This window comes from Pecten maximus, chromosome 5, assembly GCF_902652985.1.
Source record: "Pecten maximus chromosome 5, xPecMax1.1, whole genome shotgun sequence".
NCBI classification, from domain to species: domain Eukaryota; kingdom Metazoa; phylum Mollusca; class Bivalvia; order Pectinida; family Pectinidae; genus Pecten; species Pecten maximus.
The window spans coordinates 29,703,768-29,729,893 of record NC_047019.1 but is presented as its reverse complement, the minus strand read 5'-3'; the positions used below and the strand labels follow the sequence as shown (position 1 = coordinate 29,729,893).

Sequence of the window (26,126 nt, the reverse complement as noted above, 5' to 3'; positions counted from 1 at the left end):
TTATGAGGGTAGATCGGTACGCATTTAGTACGTATGTAATGGGGTTAGATGAGTATTTTATGTGACTTGATGAGTTTTTATATGATGGTATAGATCCGTTTTTATTGGGGTTATACATTTATGAGTTTTAAATGGGAGTAGATGAGTATTTTATGACGCTAGATACGTACTTTACAGGGGTACAGTAGATATATATATTCAGTAGGGGTAGATATGTACTTTACAGGGGTACAGTAGATATATATATTCAGTAGGGGTAGATATGTACTTTACAGGGGTACAGTAGATATATATATTCAGTAGGGGTAGATATGTACTTTACAGGAGTACAGTAGATATATATATTCAGTAGGGGTAGATATGTACTTTACAGGAGTACAGTAGATATAAATATTCAATAGGGGTAGATATGTATTTTACAGGAGTAGATATAAATATTCAATAGGGGTAGATACTTACTTTACCGAGATAGAGTAGATATATATATCCAATAGGGGGTAGATACGTATTTTAAAGGGATAGAGTAAATATAAATATTCAATAGGGGTAGATATGTACTTTACAGGGGTAGAGTAGATATAAATATTCAATAGGGGTAGATATGTACTTTACAGAGGTAGAGTAGATATAAATATTCAATAGGGGGTAGATATGTACTTTACAGGGGTAGAGTAGATATAAATATTCAATAGGGGGTAGATATGTACTTTACAGGGGTAGAGTAGATATAAATATTCAATAGAGGGTAGATATGTACTTTACAGAGGTAGAGTAGATATAAATATTCAATAGGGGGTAGATATGTACTTTACAGGGGTAGAGTAGATATACATATTCAATAGGGGTAGATATGTACTTTACAGGGGTAGAGTAGATATAAATATTCAATAAAGGGTAGATATGTACTTTACAGGGGTAGAGTAGATATAAATATTCAATAGGGGGTAGATATGTACTTTACAGGGGTAGAGTAGATATAAATATTCAATAGGGGGTATATATGTACTATACAGGGGTAGAGTAGATATAAATATTCAATAGGGGGTAGATATGTACTTTACAGGGGTAGAGTAGATATAAATATTCAATACGGGGTAGATATGTACTTTACATGGGTACAGTGGATACATATATCCAATAGGGGTAGATATGTACTTTACAGGGGTAGAGTAGATATAAATATTCAATAGGGGTAGATATGTACTTTACAGGGTAGAGTAGATATAAATATTCAATAGGGGGTAGATATGTACTATACAGGGGTAGAGTAGATATAAATATTCAATAGGGGGTAGATATGTACTATACAGGGGTAGAGTAGATATAAATATTCAATAGGGGGTAGATATGTACTTTACAGGGGTAGAGTAGATATAAATATTCAATAGGGGGTAGATATGTACTTTACAGAGGTAGAGTAGATATAAATATTCAATAGGGGGTAGATATGTACTTTACAGGGGTAGAGTAGATATAAATATTCAATAGGGGGTAGATATGTACTTTACACTGGTAGAGTAGATATAAATATTCAATAGGGGGTAGATATGTACTTTACAGGGGTAGAGTAGATATAAATATTCAATAGGGGGTAGATATGTACTTTACAGGGATACGGTAGATATATATATTCAGTAGGGGGTAGATATGTACTTTACAGAGGTAGAGTAGATATAAATATTCAATAGGGGGTAGATATGTACTTTACAGGGGTAGAGTAGATATAAATATCAATAGGGGGTAGATATATGCTTTACAGGGGTAGAGTAGATATAAATATTCAATAGGGGGTAGATATGTACTTTACAGGGGTAGAGTAGATATAAATATTCAATAGCTGAATAGGGGGTAGATATGAACTTTACAGGGGTACAGTGGATACATATATTCAATAGGGGGTAGATACGGTATGTACTTTACAGGGGTAGTAGATAATATTCAATGTGTCCATTATGAGTTGAAACGCATCACGTGACAGGGATATAAAACATCATATATCCCTCCCGTTAGGGAAATAAAACTATCCCCATAAATTCCTATCTACCCTCATTAAGATATGTATCTAACCTCATAACATACTTATTTAACTCCATAAAATACTTATCTGCCCCCATTTAACATAAATACATATTCTTATCTAAGGTAATAAATGTAAGTACAAAAAGTACCTAAGTTTTGTACCTATATTACATATATCCACCTCTATTCATATAATTATACAGGTATCTCTACTTTAATAAGATTTTAATACCATTCGATTTACTTTTCATAAAATACCTATATCTCATTTAAACAATTAAAATAAAAAACAATTATTTACAGTTATCTATTATCACATTTAACAGTGTAGTACACAGCATTATTTCTGTGGGTGTCAAATCAAACCTAATCATTGCTGGTAACCTCTCACCTGTTCTCACATGTTCTGCTGGTTAGCCCCTGGGGCTCCCACACTTGGGGTACATCTTGAATTGGTAACTGACACCTTGTGTATTACTTGGCCTTGGCCCAATGGAAGCATGTAAAGCAGCTACGTTAGATAACTGCATAGAACTGTAAATTTTGTAAATTTGTAAACTGTTGTGGAAAGTAGCTAAGAGGATGAATATTCTATAAGTGGATAAGAATTTTATACATAAAGTATTCACAAGTTGAATATTATAAGGGTATAAGATTTTTTTATAGGACAACGGTACTTTTATACCAGTGGGTTATTTCCTCTCCACCGATTTACCTTACAGGTCAACCTCGTTTTTATACATCTTGTTTGTATTTATTTTATTTTTTAGTTTCCTTTAATTACAGTCCCAACTAACGCAGTCGTGCTATTTGGATTTCACTGTCATCACCGACTTACTAACACAGTAGCTAAACTAGTTAACAAACTAACTAACTTCCAGGTCCTTTGAACAGATGTCTCTAAACTACATATAAGATGACTAGATAAGCGTGTTTAATTGTTCAGAGATTCATATAAGAATATCCTAGACAAAATATCGAATATCATTCGGGTAATTCGGTCAGTTCATGTCGGGATTGGACCTCCTGTTCGAGTGTGAACTCTGCAGGTTGCTCTTCATGATCAACAGTAGGATACTCGTCCTCGTTGATATTCTGTATGTCTGGATCATCATCCTCTCTGAAGACTTCTGGAATCTGATAGAGATAACGTCTGTTTCTCAGATAAGTCAAACTGTCCTTGGCTCGAACCTTGAACGATCGAATGTTGACCTTTCCCTTTACACTGGCTTAAGTCCATTCCTTTCCTGGTTCTGTCAGTTTCATTCTGACTTTCTCTCCAGGCATTGATTCAGCCAACACCACTGTGCCTCGATTAGAGTAATCTTGTTCTTTGTCCTTTCTTCGGTTTATAGCATTGCTTGCCTGTGAGGTGGGAATTGTGGTTGGCTCCAGTTATACCGTTGTTGTCCCTTCGATCCTCGATATTTCCGGAATTCGCATCACGGGTTTAGCCCCATTTTCCACCTTACCATTGGACTGTAAAAATCTTGGCGAACTAGTGATGTGATGAAATTCATATTCTTTTGCAAAATCTGTTAAATGTTTTCCGTAGAATAGTGGACCATTGTAAGACATTACCAAATACGGTAACCCATATTGCGAGAAATGGGACTTTAACTATCGTATGACGTCATTGCCCGTCTTGTCATTGAGACTATCGAAATCAGAATAACAGTCCATGGTGAGGAGGTAATCTCTTCCATTTTCATGGAACAAATCCACTTTCTCCCATTGTCGATTTGGTGTTTCGTGTGGTATCATGTGTTCTCAAACATTTTTAGCTGAGTACGCGTTGCAAGTGTTGTATGCACGAATATGTTTTTTTCCAAAATCTGAATAGAGGTTTGGCCAATATATCGACTCCTTTGTTCTTCGCAAGCATCCCAAAGGACCAATATGACTGGAATGCGCCTTTTCTATAATGTTTTGGTGCTCAGAGAATGATGATTGCTGTGGGTAACGCCATGCTATGATTTGTATAATTTTTGTATTAAAATTATATGTCGAACTAATTTTGAGTGATGTAGGTGTATTTATAAACAATGCATTATGAATTTAGGACCAACACATACATGTGTGTTATCAATAGGTACAACGGCCTTGTAACCTGTTTGTATCTCTGTTGTTTATCTCCTGTGATGGGATTATTTACCTGAGCCTAACAAGATACAAAGTGAATGCGGCTCCATTTACATCATCCTGACTAAGGAGATTTGAATGCCGATACATTTAATATTGGTGACATTGCTGAATGCGACACAAAGGCGTTATCGCCAGAATATGGCTTATTATCGGTCTCGTTGTTTCATTTTCTCCTGGTGAAGTCATGATAGGATATATGTCGGATACTACTATACAATGTACATAAATATATATAGAGAGAGGTTACACAACGAATGGTTGTTGGATGTGGTATTTATTTACTCGAGTTACATATTTTGTAACAGTTTCTTATGAGAGTTAAAATAAATTTCACACTAACAACCACTAGTCGTGTGACCTGTTTCTATTAAACCAATATGAGTCAATAGTGGCCAGATGGTAACCTAATTCAAATACATATGCATTTAATGACATATGACAATGTGAATTAAAAAAAATTGCTGAAGCATTTTCCTGACATTCTTACGTCTGATCATACATGCATCTAGCGAAATATCCACTGTGTATCTTTTTTTTTTACATAAGTTTTATTTAGCATTATCATTTTCATTGGGCTAATTCATTGTCAAACTCAAAAATAAACATGTCGACATAAATATCAATATACATCTTTCAAAGATCTCTTTGTTTGTAACCATGCCATGACAACGTACACAGCGATGCCTATCATGACATAGTATTTGCTGTGCACCTATAAGCTTTACAAAACCAATTATTATGTATTGGTAGTTCACGTCAAGATAAAGGCTTTTTAAAACCAATTATCCAGGATAGGCAATACATGTCAAAAGTTAGGCTTTTCAAAACCACTTATGCAGTATTGGCAGTACATGTCAAAATGCAGGCTTTTCAAAACCACTTATCCAGTATTGGCAGTATAAACTGCAGGTTTTTGAAAACCAATTACGCAGTAATGGCAGTACATGTCAAACTATAGGCTTATCAAAATCAGTGACCTAGTTTTGACATGATTTGCTCAAATATAGAATCTCAAAATCAGTAATCAAATGTTGACCTGAATTTCAAAACTATGGTCAGTTGGAAATAAACGATTGGATTGTGTTCTTAAATTGTAAACATTTCCAAACCACCGCGTTGGTATTTTCTGGTGTAACGGGTAAACAAGCAGATCCCCCATCCGAGCACTGATACATATTAAATGTAGCTAGAGACATGTCTTTAGTGACACCAGGAAAACGACAAAACGACGTGACATGATGGAATATACAGGACAGGTCACTCCCTTTTGTGTGATAAATTGAAAGATCCCAATATTGTGGTATATTATTTTAATTTTCATAGTAAGGTCGTGTTATTCTTCTCCCATATTTTAATATTTATCGCAATCTATCACTGCGAGAAATCTTACATGATGTTTCACCCCCATTTGTGTAATAAAAATGTAACCCTCATCTCTCCCCCCCCCCCCCCCCCCCCCCCCCCCACCAATTTTTTTTTATATATATATATAATAATAAGACTCTCCCTTGTCCTTCTTTTAACATCATCGCTCTTTTTCTCCAAAAAGACGTTGAGAAAGTTAGCGTGAAGAGGCATAGCAATATTTTGTAGCAAAGCAAATAGTGGCACATAGATCACTGATGTCAATTTTCATGACGATAAGTTCATTATTTCCTGACGGTGACGTATCCCTTTCAGCGTGACATGCAGGTCAACTAATGCTAACCAATCGGATCCCGAGCAATCCAAGAACCTACCATATAAGTATACTTTGTTTGTTAGCTTGTTTTATTCAAAAATGTAATTACGTGCTCATTTTGAAATAAACATTACGTTTAACTCTGACCGAAAGTTTGAGCAAATGTAAATTATAGGTTTTGGTTAGTGTATTTATATACTACTACTCTAACTTGATTCGAAAATAATAGCTTTTGTTTCCTATTGTTACAATGTTCCCTTTTGTAAACTGAATTTTTTGAGAAATGAATATTATCAATTTTACTTCAGATTTAGATATGATCATTCCAGTATAATAGATTTTGACTCCCAATATATTGCATACATAAAATATTAATTTAATGTGTTTGTAGTACATATTGGGCGTTAAACATATGCAAAGTGTGCTTGTACAGAGGAAAAGATAATATAAAGGGTTTTGTGAACACTACCCGGTTAATTTTAAATGTCTTCACGTCTTTTAAGTGTTATCAAATTATCAGAACTAAAATAATACTCGGACTAGTTACACAGTCAGTATTAGCAACTAATGATTTACTAAGTGTGTTTATATGGGTCTCTGGTGATTGATGGATAAATTATTAATCAACTCAATACTTACATAAATATGCTGCCACTTACATACATTTCTGAAGATAAAACAGATAGATCTTTAATTGAAAGCACATTTAGTTCATAACAGCTATTTTATCAAATGCTACTCTTAGAAGCAAACTACAAACTGATGCAACGGAGGAACATGACTCTGTAGAGGAATAATCAGGACAGTCCACAATGATCAGAGGATGGCACCGAAATTCTCTGACTGACTATACTCGTAAGTTATTTTTTAAAAGTTGCAAAAAACACTCGCTAAAGCTCGTGTCTTTTTTTAACTTTTAAAAAATAACTTACTCGTGTGAAATAAATTCCATATCCAACAACCACTCGTTGTGTAACCTCTATTTAACTCATCTTTATTTACTTACATCAAGGGAACGAGTTTGTCCTCCCCTGTGATTGGCAGCGAGAAGATAAGTCTCGAGACAGACAGCCAAAGTATCTACTTCACTGATAGACCTGGGACTACTAGCTCGTAGCTTTCCCAAGTCTCAATCTTATTTCAGAATCATTTATATAATGAATAAAATGATCCGGTAACAAAACATCAACGACAGATGACGGTGCCAATTGATATGCCTGACTGGCAAGTGTCAATCATGGTGACCCGATTGCCCCTTATATTTTCATATTATGTGCGGGAATTCTGACAATCAAATTAAGAAATAACAAGAATTTAAGTGGCATAAAGGTAGGTAACTGACCTATTTTCCATATACAGATGTTGCCTTTCTTATTTAATGTGGAACTAAGAAGTCATTAAAAGAAATAAAGTCAGCTGAATAAATGCAAGCATTTCTGGTCTAAAGATTAATGATAATTAAACTCGGGTAATATGTTTGGGTCAAGAAATACAGTGATGAAATTCATTATCTAGAACTACATCTACAGTTGGGTAGAGGTAAATCTATACTTCTTGGTTTAGAATTTCATATGGGTATACATCACATTCCTAAATTGAATAACGACAAAAATTGCTGAAGCTTAAGGCGTTAATCAAAATTAGGAGTAGAATCTTAACACAAATTGAAAGAATACAGATATCACGGTATAATAATATTTTTATAGCATTACTAGATCCTAATATGAATTTCATTAAATCATTGAATTCAGTACTATACAGTTTTCTTTGGAAAAGTAAAGTGGATAAAAGAAAAAAGAAATGTTATTATCAAAAGTTTAGTTACATGGAAGGAGGTCTTAAAATGATTGTTATTAAATCATATACCAGATCATTGGAACTTACATTGATACGTAGACTATTTACAACGCACGGTAAACAAAGATTATCTTATTAATAATGGTAACGATTATTTAAATATGATAATACAAAATTGTAAAAAAAGAAATCTCTTTTGGAAAGATGTATTCCAATCCTGGAATGAGTTAAACAATAGATAGATAATAACAGTATATTTTTAAAGGATTGCTTTTGTAAAGGTCTTTTAATCATAAATGACCTTGTAAAGGACCATAATTATTGTGCGCTGTTTACTTTTATTAAATTAATTAAAAAAATTGTTGTAAATGCTGATTTTTTGTTACCTTTCAAGGAATTATTACAGTAGTAAGGCATATATTTCCTCATGATACCCCATATACAACAATAAGTTACCCATACATTCCAATACATATTCCAATGCAATATTCTTAAGGCATCAGAAAGGAACAAAAGATTTTTACAATTTATTATGTAAATATGATATTTCATCTTCTGGAAGATGTAAATGAAATACAATGTTTGCAATAGACGCTGAAACTTAGAAACAAATAAATGTACCTTTTAATTGAATCAAAATAAAAAATAGCAGTAGCTACAATAGAGAACAAACCAAAAAACACTGCAATTGGCAACTAGTAATATTTCTACAGAAACTAAACGACGATTGGAAAACATTTAATACACATAATTTGTTTTCACTGCATATTTTTAATATCATATGCAAATTAAATCAACAAACCCTGATTATCTCTTACCAGTAAAATTACACTTATTATAATCTCGTATGGGATTACTTATTGAGTTTGGTTATGTTTTGTTTTTTTGTTTGTTTGTACAATGCTGTGATTTCCCCGTCTCCAAATCCAGACACCTCTTTTCTTTACTTCCCTTTCTCATATCACTTCTTCTTTCAGAGAATGTAGTTACAGTTCCATGTTTTCATGTACATTAAACTTCAACAAAGGCAAACTTGAGGGAACCATTAATCTATAGAATCTATAAAATTGACTGTATCAACTAAAATTGAAAGGAACAGTAAAGTTAAAGAATATATAATGTATAAGTAATACTAGATGCTAGAAGTACGGAATCAAAATACCTTAAATTTATCTCCAATTAACTACTAGTATGATCAATGGTAAGAAAGTAGTAGTACAGATACTGGTGTCAGTTTGAAAATAGAATAAGATGTATCGGTGATTGAGATTGTGAGCATCTTGGAAAAAATAAAAAGTTACTAAAACAAAAGTTTCTTGATTGCTCGAGTCAATTCTGGAATGTTTTCATTTCCACTTTAAGTCTGTAACTGTGCTCTATATACATCTGTTTTGTTAGCAGAGCCATAACGACTGTTGAGTACATGCACTTAGCTATCATAGTCTCGTTGCTGAGCTAAGGATAAATCACTAAGCAATGCACGAGCAAACCCTTTCAAACTTCCTGCCAGATTAAGTGACTTGACAGCGGAACTCCAATTGTTAATTAAGACAATATATGAAATTGAGTTAGATAATATTCAAGATCATTTCTACCATCATATAGTTGTGGTATAGAAAACTTTTCGCGGAGATACACTGTAATAGGTCTCTCTGTTGTATGGCTTACATGTGAACCAAAAATCAGGTTCATTGTTCTGTTTATTCATGATATCAGTATGTATTTGTGCCCGAGTACTTTATGGAGTGCTATTTGACATCTCATTGGTGCCATGCCGGTTTGCATTTATATTAACACCATGTTCTACAACAAAACTTCTCCTTCTTAGGAATCTAACCGTGGCGAGTTCTGATGAGACTGATGAGAAGATCATTTTTCATCATTTTTGACTGAATTTTATAAAACTGATCATTTGCATCATTAACATCTTAATTGATCCATTAGTTAAGTACCATCTAAACCTCCATTGGAATGAGAAGCTTCACTCTGGTCATAATTATCATCAAGACTTGTACAGAATGTATACAATCTGTCTTATCAACAGTCTCATAAAACTCTTCACTGTGTAAATTAGGGAAATTTACAGTCCCAGACTCAAAAACAACACACAAACTTTTCACAACAAAACAAATTGTTGTAAATATGACAAACAGGTAAAGAAAAGTTACATGTAGCACCAGCCGTCAGTCAACATTTGTTTTAAATTAGAAAATTGCTTCTATCGCTGCCACCAATTTCTACATTATATAGGGATCATAAAGACTAGATCTGAAGCGCTGCAGACAATGACTTCGTTACAGACCTCACTGGAAGGAGGGAAGTAAACAATGGACAAAGTAAACAAAGTTTCCTCGTCCAAGATCAATCCGAAGTTCGAAATAAATAACAAACGATTGATATAAAATAGCTAGGTTATGTTTATTATATTCAAGTAATAAATTTATATATATATGTATTCCACAAATTACATAAATAATTTGGTCAGAGCCACTGGTCGGCCAAAATGCTGGGGCAATTTAGTTGGGGACTTGGGGATTTCCCAACGAATGTTTGGGGAAATCCTTCTAGAACGTCGGGCTCTACTCGGAGCTACTCGAAGCAAATCCTAGCAGACGAAATGAAAAAAATTACTTTGAAATCAAAATAGATCTGATAATTAACATCAATAAATATAACGTACCTTGTGCATTTAACAATTAAGAACACAACAAAAAGATGAAGCTTTCGGCGGGATGAAACCGACCGACCAATGACATGACGCATTATATATACGAATGTACTAATGTTGCTAATGTCTTATTTTCAGCTTGATACAAAACACAACGTCGGTCATGTAGTCTTCCCTGACACCGAAGGAATCTCTGTTATCTTTCACATAAACATTGTGTAGTTATTATTCTAATGCATGTATGTCAAATGTACAAAATAATCATATGGGTATCTGGAGTAGATATATATACATACAAATAAACTATATAATCTTGAATAATTTCAACCAAAATGACAAATCATGCTTTGCCATTTGTCAGTTTTCAGATATAAGTGACAGTCGTCACCAGTTACCACAGACCAGGAAAGAAGCGACCATGGAAGTTGAAAGGAATAATTGTGGGCAGGTATGCCTTGTTGATCAGTGTCATTGTCTTTGGATCCACGATTCCAAGATAGGATAACCCTCGGTCACCATCCAGAACTAGAAGGAGCAACACGCCATCATCTTCTTCTTTCGCCACTGCCTGTGGTGCAGGAACAAACCACGCCTCTGTCGGGTAAATGATGTGGTATTTGAAACATCTTTGTCCCAGTTTTTCCACATAAGTCCTTTTTCACTATTCCAGTGTGGCTAAAACCTTGACCATTCCAGTTGAATATGACACCGTATACATAACAATAGGGTTTGGATCTATAATTTGCGTTGATGGTTGGAAGCTCCATATTGAGGGGGTCAGGGAAATCGAAGTGCGTGATGTTTTTGGTGTCCATATCTATTGTATATCGTCTCAACTTGGAAACGATTTTCAGGGACTTCCTTTCTGTTACATTCAGTACACATTGAAAGTTAAATTTATTGAAAAAAATTGGATTCGGTTGAACTGGTATATCGACCGTTAGTTTGTTGTCGACTTCGTAAGCATTGGCGTGATGCAGGGCGTATACCGTGTCCGTCCGTGGTAAATAGTAATGTTCCATAATTTATATTTATTGGGAATGCTATAACTTATCGTAGATTTTCCATCGGTGCTTATGGGTGCGGTTATTTGGCAAAGTGTTTTCTAGCTTTTAAAAGTATCGTACGTTGCAATGTAAATTGTCCATATTAAATGTATTATTAGGCGATTTCGTTTTGAATATTGTCTCATGTGTGTTTTCATATTGCTGCAGGGGAAAATAAACCACCCAATGAATCCAGATATGGTATTAGTTTTTTCTGTGAAAGAACTCAAATACCACACTTACGTAAAGCTAACTAACTAATGTTAATTTACTGTTTATTCACACATCTTTATCTAATTATAACAAACTTATGTTTATTTACTGTCAACTAAGTGATGTTTATTAACTGTAAATGATACTGTTAACTTCCTGATGTCTATTTACAGTTAATTAACTTATCTTTATTCAATGTTAACTAATATTTATTTACGGTTAGTTGACTCATTTAACTTTCTAATGTTGATTTACTGTGAATGATCTCATCTTTATTTAATGTTAACTAACTTATGTCTATATACATTTAATTAACTCATATTTATTTACTGTTAACATACTAATGTTTAGATGCTGTTTATTAACTAGTGTTTATTTACTGTTAACTAATCATGTTTTCAATGTAAATGAACTCATCGTTATTCAAGTTTACTAACTAATGGTTATTTACTGTCAATTAACTTAATTCTAGATAATGTAAACTAACTGTTGCTTATTACTATTAACTAACTAATCTTTATCTTATATTAACTAAGGAATATTTCAATACTGTTAACAAACTAATTTTGATAATTTATTACTAAATAACTAATGTTTAAATACTGCTAACTAACTAATGTTTATTCATTGTTAACACCTCATCTTTATAATGTTTATTTACTGATGATTAACTCATCTTTATTCAATGATAACTCACTAATGTTTCTTTACTGAACTAAGTAATGTCTGTTTACTGTTATCTAACTCATTTTTATTTCACGTTAACTCACTGATGCTTATTTACTTTTAATTAACTCATCTTTGTTCCTTTGTTCAGTGTTTTTTAACTTATTTTTAGATACTGTTTACTAACTCATCTGTATTTCCTGTTTACTGACTAATGTTTATTTACTGTTAACTTACTTGTATTTATTAACTGTTATACTTACTAAAGAATATTTAAATACTGTTAACAAACTAATGTTAAGATACTGTAAACCTATGAATTATGCTTATTTAATGTTAGCTAACTAATGTTTATTCGCTGTTAACATACTTATGTTTATTTACTGTTAAACAACAAATGTTTATTTACTGTTAACTAACTTATGTTTATTTAAGGTTAAAAAACTAATGTTTTGATAGAGGTGACTATAATTTTTACGAAACATGATAAAGTTTGCATAACATTTAACACTAGGTCCTCAAATAGTCCTGTTAAACGACTTGATTGTCATTACTATGATATATTTCATATTGAATAACTCTTTTATCCTCCTCTTATCATTGCGTACATTTTTGCAAAGAAGAAAGAAAACGTGAAAGAATATATAGCCACGTTAACTGAATAGAATGGGAGACAAGAATACCGACGTTCCAGCGAAATCGTATTTCTAACTCAAAATTTAAAAAAAAAATCGAGGGCAAAATACAAACAAAATAGAGATTTTTCGTTTTCCGTGCTCTTCAGCAGCCTGTATGTTTTAAAATCCTCTCAGAAGTCGATAAATGTCATGTATATCGTCACCATGGTAACAGTTAATTCATTGAATCAATTCGTGTCATGTAAACACCGTCGGTTGGGGAAGCAGTGATGTTACTGTAGATATGAAAAAATGGGAATTGAAATCGTCACGCTTATCATAAATATCAGATCATAGCTGTCCCTGCTGTTACTTTCGATGTAACGACTGATGTCGAAGAGTCCAGCACTTTGTTCTTGATTTCAAGTTCCAAAGGTACATCTGATCGGCAGTGTAGTCAACAAGTTGGTCAAGACAGGGGCACAATTTGTTCCCATTAGTATGTCAATAGTATTTGATAAGATCCTGTAACCAAACTCAGTACAGACGCTGTCGACCAGACATTCAATTCTTTTCACGATTTTATTCTGGGTATGGAGCCTCTTGGTCCTAATCGAATGTTTAACGTAATATATCCAGTGATGTGTAATTAAAACAAGTATCATTTGCTGTCAACGATTTGCGAAGATTATAGTATGTTATACACTTTAATCATCTAACACGTATCACATCTTGTTTTCATACGTATTATAACGAATGGCAACATGTACAGTATTAGATAACATTAGGATGTATACATAACAGAGCTATATACATATACATCCTGACCATACGGTACAATGGTCAGTTGTCATTATGGTGTACCTTGTTTATTTATGTTTTATTTATCTATTTAGCTATCTATCTAATTATATTTAGGTGCTGTCAAAACTTCGTCAGGAATCATTTTATTTCACGCAAGCCGATGTGAAGGATACAGATCTTATTTCGCGTTTTATTGTCTTTCGACACATGCCCTTGTGGATTTAGTCAAACACCAATTCTACATTGTATCCCGCTAGTCGTTCTTTATAAATACGGTCAAACAGTTCGCTTTGTGCTGGCGTAAACCACCGCTTCCAGTCCCCTATGTCACCTGTAAATATAAACAGAACATCATAAATCATACAATCATGATCATATTCAACTGAATTTACGTTATACACATTATCTATCTTACCAAAATTGAATTCGATATCTAACATAAAACCAAACATAATTTATCGCTGAACAGAGAATCAATATAAGCTAACTAATAGGTAACTTTATAATCAATAAGTATATGCACTGCTACTATCAAAATCAATAACACAAGCCATATATCTAAACATCTATATTACAAGTTAAAGCAAGGTAAACATCTGCCAACACTTCATAACAACACGTTGAATCCATTAAAATATGACGCACCTTGAAACCGTGCATCATTTTAACCCATCATATATATCACACATTAAGATAATCGCATCATTTTTACACCTAAAAAGTAATTATTTGAGAACTGATTTAATCAGATATAAAACTGACCTTTCCTGTAGACGGGAAGAATTCCATCTTTGACAACATTCCTAAATTGCTCCATGCGTTTTGACTCTGCTTCGTGCTTCTGTTTCATTGTAGTGAAGTCCGTATTGGCCATTACGTTTTTGCAGAATTCATCATCTCTTGGAATTCCAAGAAATCGCACAACTCTTTCCAGGTTTGGAAGTGTATTCTGCAAAAGGCAAAGGTGATGTGATTGAACTATTGAAAAAATGTTGTTGTTGTTGTTGTTGTTGTTGTTGTTGTTGTTGTTGTTGTTGTTGTTGTTGTTGTTGAGACAAACGTGCCAAAGCCGGTTTGGGGATCAATTTCGTAGAAGAATTTAATACCGTTTTTTTTTTTTCGTAAGAACGCAAATTATTAAGTAAATATTCCACGTTTCCAACGCAATTTTTTTCATAACATTGCTTCTTCGATTGACACAAAAGCATATTCGCGTGTTGTATTTTGTGAACTTTCAAGGCATTGGACAAAGTTTGGCGTAAAGGATTTTCACTCAAACTCCAGGGAACAACCTACTGCCATGGTTATCCATTTATTTAACTAGGCTCACAAGGATTAGATATGTAATAAAAAAAATAAACAACATTATCCAGCTAACAAGTTTTTTCATAATATACTGTAATGCGTTAGTTTCAAGATATAACGCTACAGTTTCATGTAATAACGCAATAGTTTCGCGTTATTTCTATTTCACGAAGAAAAGAGTGTCATATGTTTCGTTATGGATTATGGTTGTACATGAGTACAATTCACTGATGACTTACTCGTTTTAGGTCTTCGTAGTAAAGGGTAATCGTCTTCATCTTGGGATACATCTTCTCAATATCTATCCACTGTTTGATGGACGCAAACCAATTTCCAAAGAAAACTATAATGTAAACCAGTACAACACCAGCTCACTCATATGAACATGTCATATCAATTCATGGAGATTACATATCATATTTCGGGGTAAAAACGTGACGAAATCGCGACATAGGGTTAAAATGTCTACCAACGTGTAGATATTGGTATGCATTTATATACATATATATCGATATAGTGCTACTTTGCGAATATATATATCACATATTCACATTTTCTATGCATGCAGTCTGAAACAACCATACATTCTATTTGTACAGGTTTTAGGACACAACATATCAAAGAATGTATTGAATAATTATCTGTTGTATGATACTATCATAAACTGACTGGTGTATTAGGATGGTCATTTATTTACCTACATTCTTCCTTCAAATAGAAGTGTAGAAAGCCAGTAAAATCTCCTGTAAATCCAACATTTTTCATAGCGGTCAGAAAACAGTAGTAAGAAACAGCGACGTCTTTCGGATTCCGGATTATGTTGAAAACCCTGCCTATACCATTTTTTATGTCTTCCGGAAATAAGTCCACTTCTAGATGGGTTGCAAAGAGTCTCGGAGATGCCATACTGTTTATTACGTCAATATTGTGGAATTCCAGATATGCAGGTGTGCCGGCATATGTGATTTTCCCGGTCAGGAACATGTGTAGTATGTTGTACATCCAGTGTGTCCCTGGGAACAGCATATAGTCGTGAAATGGAGACAGTTAATATTGTAGATCATATACATGTATCAACGTTCATGTTGGAAATTAAACAATTGTTGCATGAGTATGGTAATTAAATATTTGAAGAGAATAGAAATACCACATTTTCCACGGTGCCGTGATATTTAACATAACAAACAATAGTCTAGCTTAACAGAATGAATAATGCATCCACGTGATTATAATATAATTAAATACTATCCCGGCGCCGTATGACAGCTTTTGTCCAATTAACAAAACCAAAAGTAGGAAAATATGTGGAACAACTAGTTAACATCCCATTTATGCTATTTAGGTATAAGACAGGGTCTATAAGGATTTTCACTCATACTTCGATCTTCTTTCCTGGCAGGTAAAGCAAGTGTGAACTTAAACTATCACAGGTTTATCCCGAATTATATCAAGTACGAGGGCTGATTGATAAGTTGTGAGTCTCGTATTGAAGGAGGTATTCAAGGATGTTTTTTAAAAGTCCTACTTAGTTCTCTGACTGTAAAGGGCCGTGTACCCAATGACTGATCTCACTTTGTTAGTTTATATCGACGAGGTAGCACTCTAAAGTAAACAAGACAATCGGCATTCGCAAAATGGACAACATCTGTTAGGGTTAGGGTTTAAATTGATTGAGCATCCAGCTATTTCAGGCACCCCTACCAAACCCTAACTTGCAGTGGATGACTTTCTGAACGGCCAAGAAAAGGGGTTCTTTAAAAGTGGCCATTAAACACCACTGTTAAGTACATAGATACTGAAGGGGATTATGTTGAAAAGTAATACAATATGTCCGGCATAATTCAAATCCTTCAATACGAGGCTCACAACTTATCAATCAGCCCTCGTACTAACATAAAACATCACAGGTTCATACCGGATTTAGGATAAGTATACAGCAGCACATCGTCCTGCCGACATTTTAACTGTGCAGTGTTGGCTACTAAGTCCCGGATGTTAGACGAAACATGAGGAGGATACACGTGACCCTTATAGAGTGAATAATTGATGGTGCTACCATGCTCATCTTTAATCTCTACCGTCTCGATTACATCCATAGGTGTTATTCAAGTACAAAGTAATCTGAAAATTAAAATAAATACGTTACAATGGTGTTTTAAACACAAATAGTTTTTAAGTAAATTACTGTGAATAAGAGTCAGTGGTGTCATTGATTTCATGTTCTACATGGTTTATCCGATCGATATGGTCAATAAAGGTTTGTTATTACGTAAAGATAACACATTGTTAATATAAGGATTGGATTTCTCTTTTAATGTAAACCTATCCTCATTTGTAATTCACATCGGAATCCCTTTATATTCGTTACTGGCGGGAGGAATTTCAACAGTTAGAACAGCCAATGATGACTCTTCACTTCAAGTTGAAACTTTCTTACGCGTCGACAAATAGCTCTGTTTTTACTTGTGCAATATTCAAATACAACACAAACATTCAGCGATATTATTCAGATTTTTCTTTTAATATTAACTTTTTTTCTGCGTAGAACAAAAAACGTGTGTGCGCGCGTTAACATGTGTTTTTCATACACAAGTTCAAAGGTCAATGTTTCCAATGCAAGATTGGTTAACAAACACATGTGGTGTTATTGAAGAGTGCATACATATATATAGAGGTAAAATTTGCTAGGTCACTATTATCTGTTCAGATAAGTTCTTCAATATAAGCAGCCTCGTATGATCACAAAATCAATAGTGTGTTTGAAGATCTTGTCACCAAAGTATACAAAGATGTCGATAATATTTCCAATCATTATATCGCGATTTGATATTCGGTGCATTTTTTATGGACGCGTGTCATTTATACACGCTCCCGTATATCTCACAACTATATACTTAAAACGCCGTTCGCGTTTTTTTGTTGTTTTTTTTTTGGAATAGAAAGCTCATATCAAAAGATTGGACTGGGGATGGTAGTGTAAAGATAGACGAAATCGAACGTTTTGATAGACGAACGATTTTTATGAGCGGATGTTGAAAGTAAATGAAATGCATTTTGGAGTTCTTCAACATCCGCATTCCATTAATTCTACCTCTGGAGTAAAAGTAGCCATATACGACTGCAGTCCTATTTAGTTGTACCAAAGATTGTGAAGTAAGACGTTTGGATAAATGCTAAGATGAACAACTACTCAAGCCAACAACTAAAAAGATTCTTATAAGGATTCTTTTGGAGTTAAGGCATCATCCATAAGTATCTTGGACGTCATATGTCATTAAAGTGTAGTCTCTCGGTAATTATTTTTTTTATTTTAATCTCTCATAGCTTATCATATGTCATTTTGTTATCTGACTCACTATATAAATGGATATTAACCAAATTTGACTGTTTTCCTATAAAACATGCTACCCATGGACTGTTGCCCGGTCACATGATTTACCGTGAGTAATACCCATGAACTGTTACCCGATCACGCGCTGCCCAATCGAACGCGTCTAATTACAAGCGTACAGATGACAGTGACTACACTACTTGTCGTCGACAAGTTTTTAAACATTAGTCTCGCATTCCCCAGACTCTCGTCCTCGCTCGAGAATCTCGTTTGAGGCAGTCTCGAGCGAGGACGAGAGTCTGGGGAATGCGAGACTATGTAAACATCGGTCGACTGTAAACATGACTTCTAGGTTTGAAGACATAAACGATGACGAGCTTTTAAATCTCATAGAGAACAGAGACTCAGCTAATACCTAGGAATATCATCAAGGGTTCTGTGAGTTATTAAATTTTGAATTTAAGACTGGGTTTTTTTTGTAGTAATGTATTCACCTCAATGGTCAGATAACAAAACAGTTGCTTCATGCGTCATCAGTCAACAGTCAAAACAGTTTCCACTCGGTGTTGGTACTGACCAGGTGAACTGTTTCCCTCGGCCTTCGGCCTCTGGGAAACAGTTCACATGGTCAGTACCAACACCTCGTGAAAACAGTCTTGACTGTTGACTGATGAGGCATGAAACAACTGTAAAATATGAACATGGCAGGGGTTATTTTGTATCGAAAATACGGTGGTATGTGAGCTTGGACAGACAAAATTATATAGAGTCTATCACCTACCGGTAAGTAAACGAAAACACATTTTCTGAAAAATAAATATTTTCTGTTCTATTTAAGGCACCCGCTGTGTCCTTTCGTTCGTCTTTAAAAATACCGATCATTGAAGTATTCTGCTCCGTAGGTTGAAGCACTTGGGTAGTAAAACCCTTGTTACGTAATTCATCCATTTATTACTGTGGCCTTATTATAATTCCATCTAACCTTCCTTATCTAAAAGAAGGGAGATGCATGTTTATGCAACGTAATAGATATGTAAGCATGATTTTTTTCATGTTTCGAATGTATGTGTATCTCTGATGAATTCAGTAGTAGTCTCGAGGATTAGTTTGATAACAGTCAAACTAATAAGATATACAGGGTACATCTAACGGCTCATTTTCACACATAGATACCAGCGAATTAGTTACACGAGCTCTGGATAGGTCATAATTTAGATAAGTTGAGGAATGTCAACGCATAACAGTGTAAGCTATCGAAATCTCACTCGTCATACAGCTTAGGAATAATATGTCCTTGTTGGTTACAAAGAGCATCATGGCTGAGGTGACCAGCTGATATGACAGGGTCAGTAGTGTCCGTGATATCAAGGTCATATTTCAAGATAATTTGTTATTGATATACATGAACGTAAAATTAATGACAAGGCCTCTTACTGTACTGTACTTTGTCCAAATAAGTATCGCGATAATTATGTCAATTCCATTAAATTACTTCAATGTGTAAAAGTTTGTTGAATTATTACGCTAACCGGTCATAGTCAGATTGGCATTAATTAATAAGGAATTTATTCTATTTGTCCAAATTGTGCGGTATTCTTCACGGAAATACTCTTACCTGCCAAAGCCGGTACAGCGAATCTTCGACTCGATCTTTGTCATTCAAACAATTCAACACCGGCCGCCTCGTTTTCGATCGAAACGCAAAAGAGTTCTACCAAGGGGAGGTAACAAAACGTACTGTGTGAAAAGGGTCTATTCCCAATTTATGTTTAAAATACTTCAAAGGCAATAATATGTACCGCCTGGAACTAAACTTTAAAAAGTTTAAACGCTAATATATTATACTGTTCTAAGGAATGCATATTCACGATTGATATTTTAAAATTTAAGCCTTCATTAACAACAGGGAATACCAACATAATAAGGAAATCGTAATTCTAACTCAAAATCGATCAAAAGAAAGCAAAATACGATAAGAAAATTTACATTTAATTATCATTATTAAAAACAACCAATGACAATGAGACCAGCTGTTTCGGAGAGATAGCGTCTTCTGATCCATTGACGACACCTGTAATAAAAAACAACTAGGCCCAAACCATATAAAGTCACATCGTTAAAAGGAGAAAAAGGGTAATGACAACGAAACCACTAGGTATATCAACAACCACAGAACTGGGGTTGTGACTAACAAACCACCAGGTATATCAACAACCACAGAACTAGGGTAGTGACAACCAAACCACTAGGTATATCAACAACCACAGAACTAGGGTAGTGACAACAAAACCACCAGGTATATCAACAACCACAGAACTAGGGTAGTGATAACAGAACCACAAGGTATATCAACAACCACAGAACTAGGGTTGTGACTACCAAACAACTAGGTATATCTACAACCACAGAACTAGGGTAGTGATAACCAAACCACTAGGTATATCACCAACCACAGAACTAGGGTAGTGACAACGAAACCACTGGTATATATAGACAACCACAGAACTAGGGTAGTGACAACGAAACTACTAGGTATATAGACAACCACAGAACTAGGGTAGTGACAACGAAACCACTAGGTATATAGACAACCACAGAACTAGGGTAGTGACAACGAAACCACTAGGTATATAGACAACCACAGAACTAGGGTAGTGACAACGAAACCACTAGGTATATAGACAACCACAGAACTAGGGTAGTGACAACCAAACCACTAGGTATATAGACAACCACAGAACTAGGGTAGTGACAACCAAACCACTAGGTATATCAACAACCACAGAACTGGGGTAGTGATAACGGAAACACTAGGTATATCAACAACCACAGAACTAGGGTAGTGATAACAGAACCACCAGGTATATCAACAACCACAGAACTAGGGTAGTGATAACAGAACCACCAGGTATATCAACAACCACAGAACTAGGGTTGTGACAACCAAACCACTAGGTATATCAACATCCACAGAACTAGGGTAGTGACTACCAAACCACTAGGTATATCAACATCCACAGAACTAGGGTAGTGACTATCAAACCACTAGGTATATCAACATACACAGAACTAGGGTAGTGACAACCAAACCACTAGGTATATCAACAACCACAGAACTAGGGTAGTGACAACGAAACCAACCGGTATATCAACAACCTCAGAACTAGGGTAGTGACAACTAAACCACTAGGTATATCAACAACCACAGAACTAGGGTAGTGACAACCAAACCACTAGGTATATCAACAACCACAGAACTGGGGTAGTGACAACCAAACCACTAGGTATATCAACAACCACAGAACTAGGGTAGTGACAACCAAACCACTAGGTATATCAACAACCACAGAACTAGGGTAGTGACAACCAAACCACTAGGTATATCAACAACCACAGAACTAGGATAGTGACAACCAAACCACTAGGTATATCAACAACCACAGAACTAGGGTAGTGACAACCAAACCACTAGGTATATCAACAACCACAGAACTAGGGTAATGACAACCAAACCACTAGGTATATCACCAACCACAGAACTAGGGTAGTGATAACGGAACCACTAGGTATATCAACATCCACAGAACTAGGGTAGTGACAACCAAACCACTAGGTATATCAACAACCACAGAACTAGGGTAGTGATAACAGAACCACTAGGTATATCAACAACCACAGAACTAGGGTAGTGACAACCAAACCACTAGGTATATCAACAACCACAGAACTAGGGTTGTGACAACCAAACCACTAGGTATATCAACAACCACAGAACTAGGGTAGTGATAACCAAACCACTAGGTATATCAACAACCACAGAACTAGGGTAGTGTCAACCAAACCACTAGGTATATTAACAACCACAGAACTAGGGTTGTGACTACCAAACCACTAGGTATATAGACAACCACAGAACTAGGGTAGTGACAACGAAACCACTAGGTATGTAGACAACCACAGAACTAGGGTAGTGACAACCAAACCACTAGGTATATCAACAACCACAGAACTAGGGTAATGACAACCAAACCACTAGGTATATCACCAACCACAGAACTAGGGTAGTGATAACGGAACCACTAGGTATATCAACATCCACAGAACTAGGGTAGTGACAACCAAACCACCAGGTATATCAACAACCACAGAACTAGGGTAGTGATAACAGAACCACAAGGTATATCAACAACCACAGAACTAGGGTTGTGACTACCAAACAACTAGGTATATCTACAACCACAGAACTAGGGTAGTGATAACCAAACCACTAGGTATATCACCAACCACAGAACTAGGGTAGTGACAACGAAACCACTGGTATATAGACAACCACAGAACTAGGGTAGTGACAACGAAACTACTAGGTATATAGACAACCACAGAACTAGGGTAGTGACAACGAAACCACTAGGTATATAGACAACCACAGAACTAGGGTAGTGACAACGAAACCACTAGGTATATAGACAACCACAGAACTAGGGTAGTGACAACGAAACCACTAGGTATATAGACAACCACAGAACTAGGGTAGTGACAACGAAACCACTAGGTATATAGACAACCACAGAACTAGGGTAGTGACAACCAAACCACTAGGTATATCAACAACCACAGAACTGGGGTAGTGATAACGGAAACACTAGGTATATCAACAACCACAGAACTAGGGTAGTGATAACAGAACCACCAGGTATATCAACAACCACAGAACTAGGGTAGTGATAACAGAACCACCAGGTATATCAACAACCACAGAACTAGGGTTGTGACAACCAAACCACTAGGTATATCAACATCCACATAACTAGGGTAGTGACTACCAAACCACTAGGTATATCAACATCCACATAACTAGGGTAGTGACTATCAAACCACTAGGTATATATACAACCACAGAACTAGGGTAGTGACAACCAAACCACTAGGTATATCAACAACCACAGAACTAGGGTAGTGACAACGAAATCAACCGGTATATCAACAACCTCAGAACTAGGGTAGTGACAACCAAACCACTAGGTATATCAACAACCACAGAACTAGGGTAGTGACAACCAAACCACTAGGTATATCAACAACCACAGAACTGGGGTAGTGACAACCAAACCACTAGGTATATCAACAACCACAGAACTAGGGTAGTGACAACCAAACCACTAGGTATATCAACAACCACAGAACTAGGGTAGTGACAACCAAACCACTAGGTATATCAACAACCACAGAACTAGGATAGTGACAACCAAACCACTAGGTATATCAACAACCACAGAACTAGGGTAGTGACAACCAAACCACTAGGTATATCAACAACCACAGAACTAGGGTAGTGACAACCAAACCACTAGGTATATCACCAACCACAGAACTAGGGTAGTGATAACGGAACCACTAGGTATATCAACATCCACAGAACTAGGGTAGTGACAACCAAACCACTAGGTATATCAACAACCACAGAACTAGGGTAGTGATAACAGAACCACTAGGTATATCAACAACCACAGAACTAGGGTAGTGACAACCAAACCACTAGGTATATCAACAACCACAGAACTAGGGTTGTGACAACCAAACCACTAGGTATATCAACAACCACAGAACTAGGGTAGTGATAACCAAACCACTAGGTATATCAACAACCACAGAACTAGGGTAGTGTCAACCAAACCACTAGGTATATTAACAACCACAGAACTAGGGTTGTGACTACCAAACCACTAGGTATATAGACAACCACAGAACTAGGGTAGTGACAACGAAACCACTAGGTATGTAGACAACCACAGAACTAGGGTAGTGACAACCAAACCACTAGGTATATCAACAACCACAGAACTAGGGTAATGACAACCAAACCACTAGGTATATCACCAACCACAGAACTAGGGTAGTGATAACGGAACCACTAGGTATATCAACATCCACAGAACTAGGGTAGTGACAACCAAACCACTAGGTATATCAACAACCACAGAACTAGGGTAGTGATAGCCAAACCACTAGGCATATCAACAACCACAGAACTAGGGTTGTGACAACCAAACCACTAGGTATATCAACAACCACAGAACTAGGGTTGTGACAACGGAACCACCAGGTATATCAACATCCACAGAACCAGGGTAGTGACAACCAAACCACTAGGTATATCAACAACCACAGAACTAGGGTAGTGATAACAGAACCACTAGGTATATCAACAACCACAGAACTAGGGTAGTGACAACCAAACCACTAGGTATATCAATAACCACAGAACTAGGGTAGTGACAACCAAACCACTAGGTATATCAACAACCACAGAACTAGGGTAGTGACAACCAAACCACCAGGTATATCAACAACCACAGAACTAGGGTAGTGATAACGGAACCACCAGGTATATCAACAACCACAGAACTAGGGTAGTGATAACGGAACCACCAGGTATATCAACAACCACAGAACTAGGGTAGTGACAACCAAACCACTAGGTATATCAACAACCACAGAACTAGGGTAGTGATAACGGAAACACTAGGTATATCAACAACCACAGAACTAGGGTTGTGACAACCAAACCACTAGGTATATCAACAACCACAGAATTAGGGTAGTGATAACGGAAACACTAGGTATATCAACAACCACAGAACTAGGGTAGTGATAACGGAAACACTAGGTATATCAACAACCACAGAACTAGGGTAGTGATAACGGAAACACTAGGTATATCAACAGGATCGGACGCGTCCGACTACATATCCCACTAGGAAACAAGGTTTTTTTTTCTTCTTCTTTCTTTTGAAATCAGATCGTGTTGTTGAACGTCACATTGAAATTTTATATCTATTACTTAATGATATATTATTTAAAATATCACATTTTGTCCATTGAGTATTAGGGATTTACTGAGGCGGTGTTCAAGCAAATGTTTGCCTCAAAATGATAGTTTTTTGCTTTTCTGCTGAAGAAGTATTTGACTTAAAACATTGTTTCCAAACGAAAGGATAAACAATAAAATATTAAGGTTACAGTGACCTAGTTTACGCCTGGTCTTGTTTGATAATAATTTAGAATGATGGTCAGAAACTTCCTTTAGTGGTATATTGTGGTTTATGGGGACCGATATCGGTTTTACTCACATTCGATTTGTAGCAGTTTAATCGCAATTCACAGTTACAATTTCCAAAAACTGTAAGGCTATCACCTAGAAAGTATGCAGACATCGTCCAAAAATAATCTAATTACGTATTTAATAACTGTGTCATAGTCAATGTAAATTTTAGTTAAGTCTTTCGTCATTTTTATATTGGTATACCTTAATTTAGATGTTTACCTTCTGTCATAATATGATAATTGTTTAGATGTTGATCATGACAGAAAAGTGTAAGCGTTAACATACTATACGAGGACTTACCACATTAAAGTCGTAGATATGATACCGTGCTGACGTATATAGTAGGATAATGTGGTAATGACTACTCACAACCGATGTCCACAACTACACAATTAAACATCAGAACAACAGAGAGGAGAGAAACCAAAGTAATAGGATTCTGAGCACGGACAAGACACGGAAAATATATTAAAGTCAGCTGATTATCTTTATGCATGCAATAATGTTATATATCATGGGTCCATCCATACGTGATTTGATTTAAGTAAGCAATGACTGAAATAGGTAGAGGGAGCGTCACTAAACAAAAATGAATCTGCACTCGTAAATGTTACCTTTACGAACATGGATAACTTTTGGGAGTAACGTTCCCATAGGTTACCCCTTTTCCCTACGCCAAAATGCGTACAGGTTATCTGGAAGGGCTAGAATTCACCACATGTGACACTC

At 35.6% G+C, this 26,126-nt stretch overlaps 1 protein-coding gene across 2 annotated transcripts; it reads right to left on the bottom strand.

The window, feature by feature from the left end:
- Positions 1-10,041: 10,041 nt before the first annotated feature.
- Positions 10,042-25,803, bottom strand: LOC117327755 (sulfotransferase 1A1-like). Of its 2 annotated transcripts, none has more exons than XM_033884885.1 (6): positions 25,698-25,803; positions 16,877-17,082; positions 15,663-15,974; positions 15,201-15,304; positions 14,419-14,605; positions 10,042-13,987 (listed from the first exon to the last, which is right to left on the bottom strand). In XM_033884885.1, the coding sequence occupies exons 2-6, from the start codon at positions 17,055-17,057 to the stop codon at positions 13,878-13,880; spliced, it is 894 nt and encodes a 297-aa protein (XP_033740776.1). In that variant the 5' UTR covers positions 17,058-17,082; positions 25,698-25,803; the 3' UTR covers positions 10,042-13,877. The 2 variants fall into 2 exon arrangements, with proteins under 2 accessions (XP_033740776.1, XP_033740777.1); XM_033884886.1 differs by lacking the exon at positions 25,698-25,803 and adding an exon at positions 19,908-19,948.
- Between the last annotated feature and the right edge of the window lie 323 nt (positions 25,804-26,126).

Coding starts and splice junctions, on each gene's coding strand:
- LOC117327755 (XM_033884885.1), bottom strand. CDS start 17,057: ATGGATGTAATCGAGACGGTAGAGATTAAAGATGAGCATGGTAGCACC. Junction 15,305..15,662: donor CTTCTATTTGAAGGAAGAAT/GTAGGTAAATAA, acceptor TTTACATTATAG/TTTTCTTTGGAAATTGGTTT. Junction 13,988..14,418: donor TCTTCCCGTCTACAGGAAAG/GTCAGTTTTATA, acceptor TTATATTTACAG/GTGACATAGGGGACTGGAAG.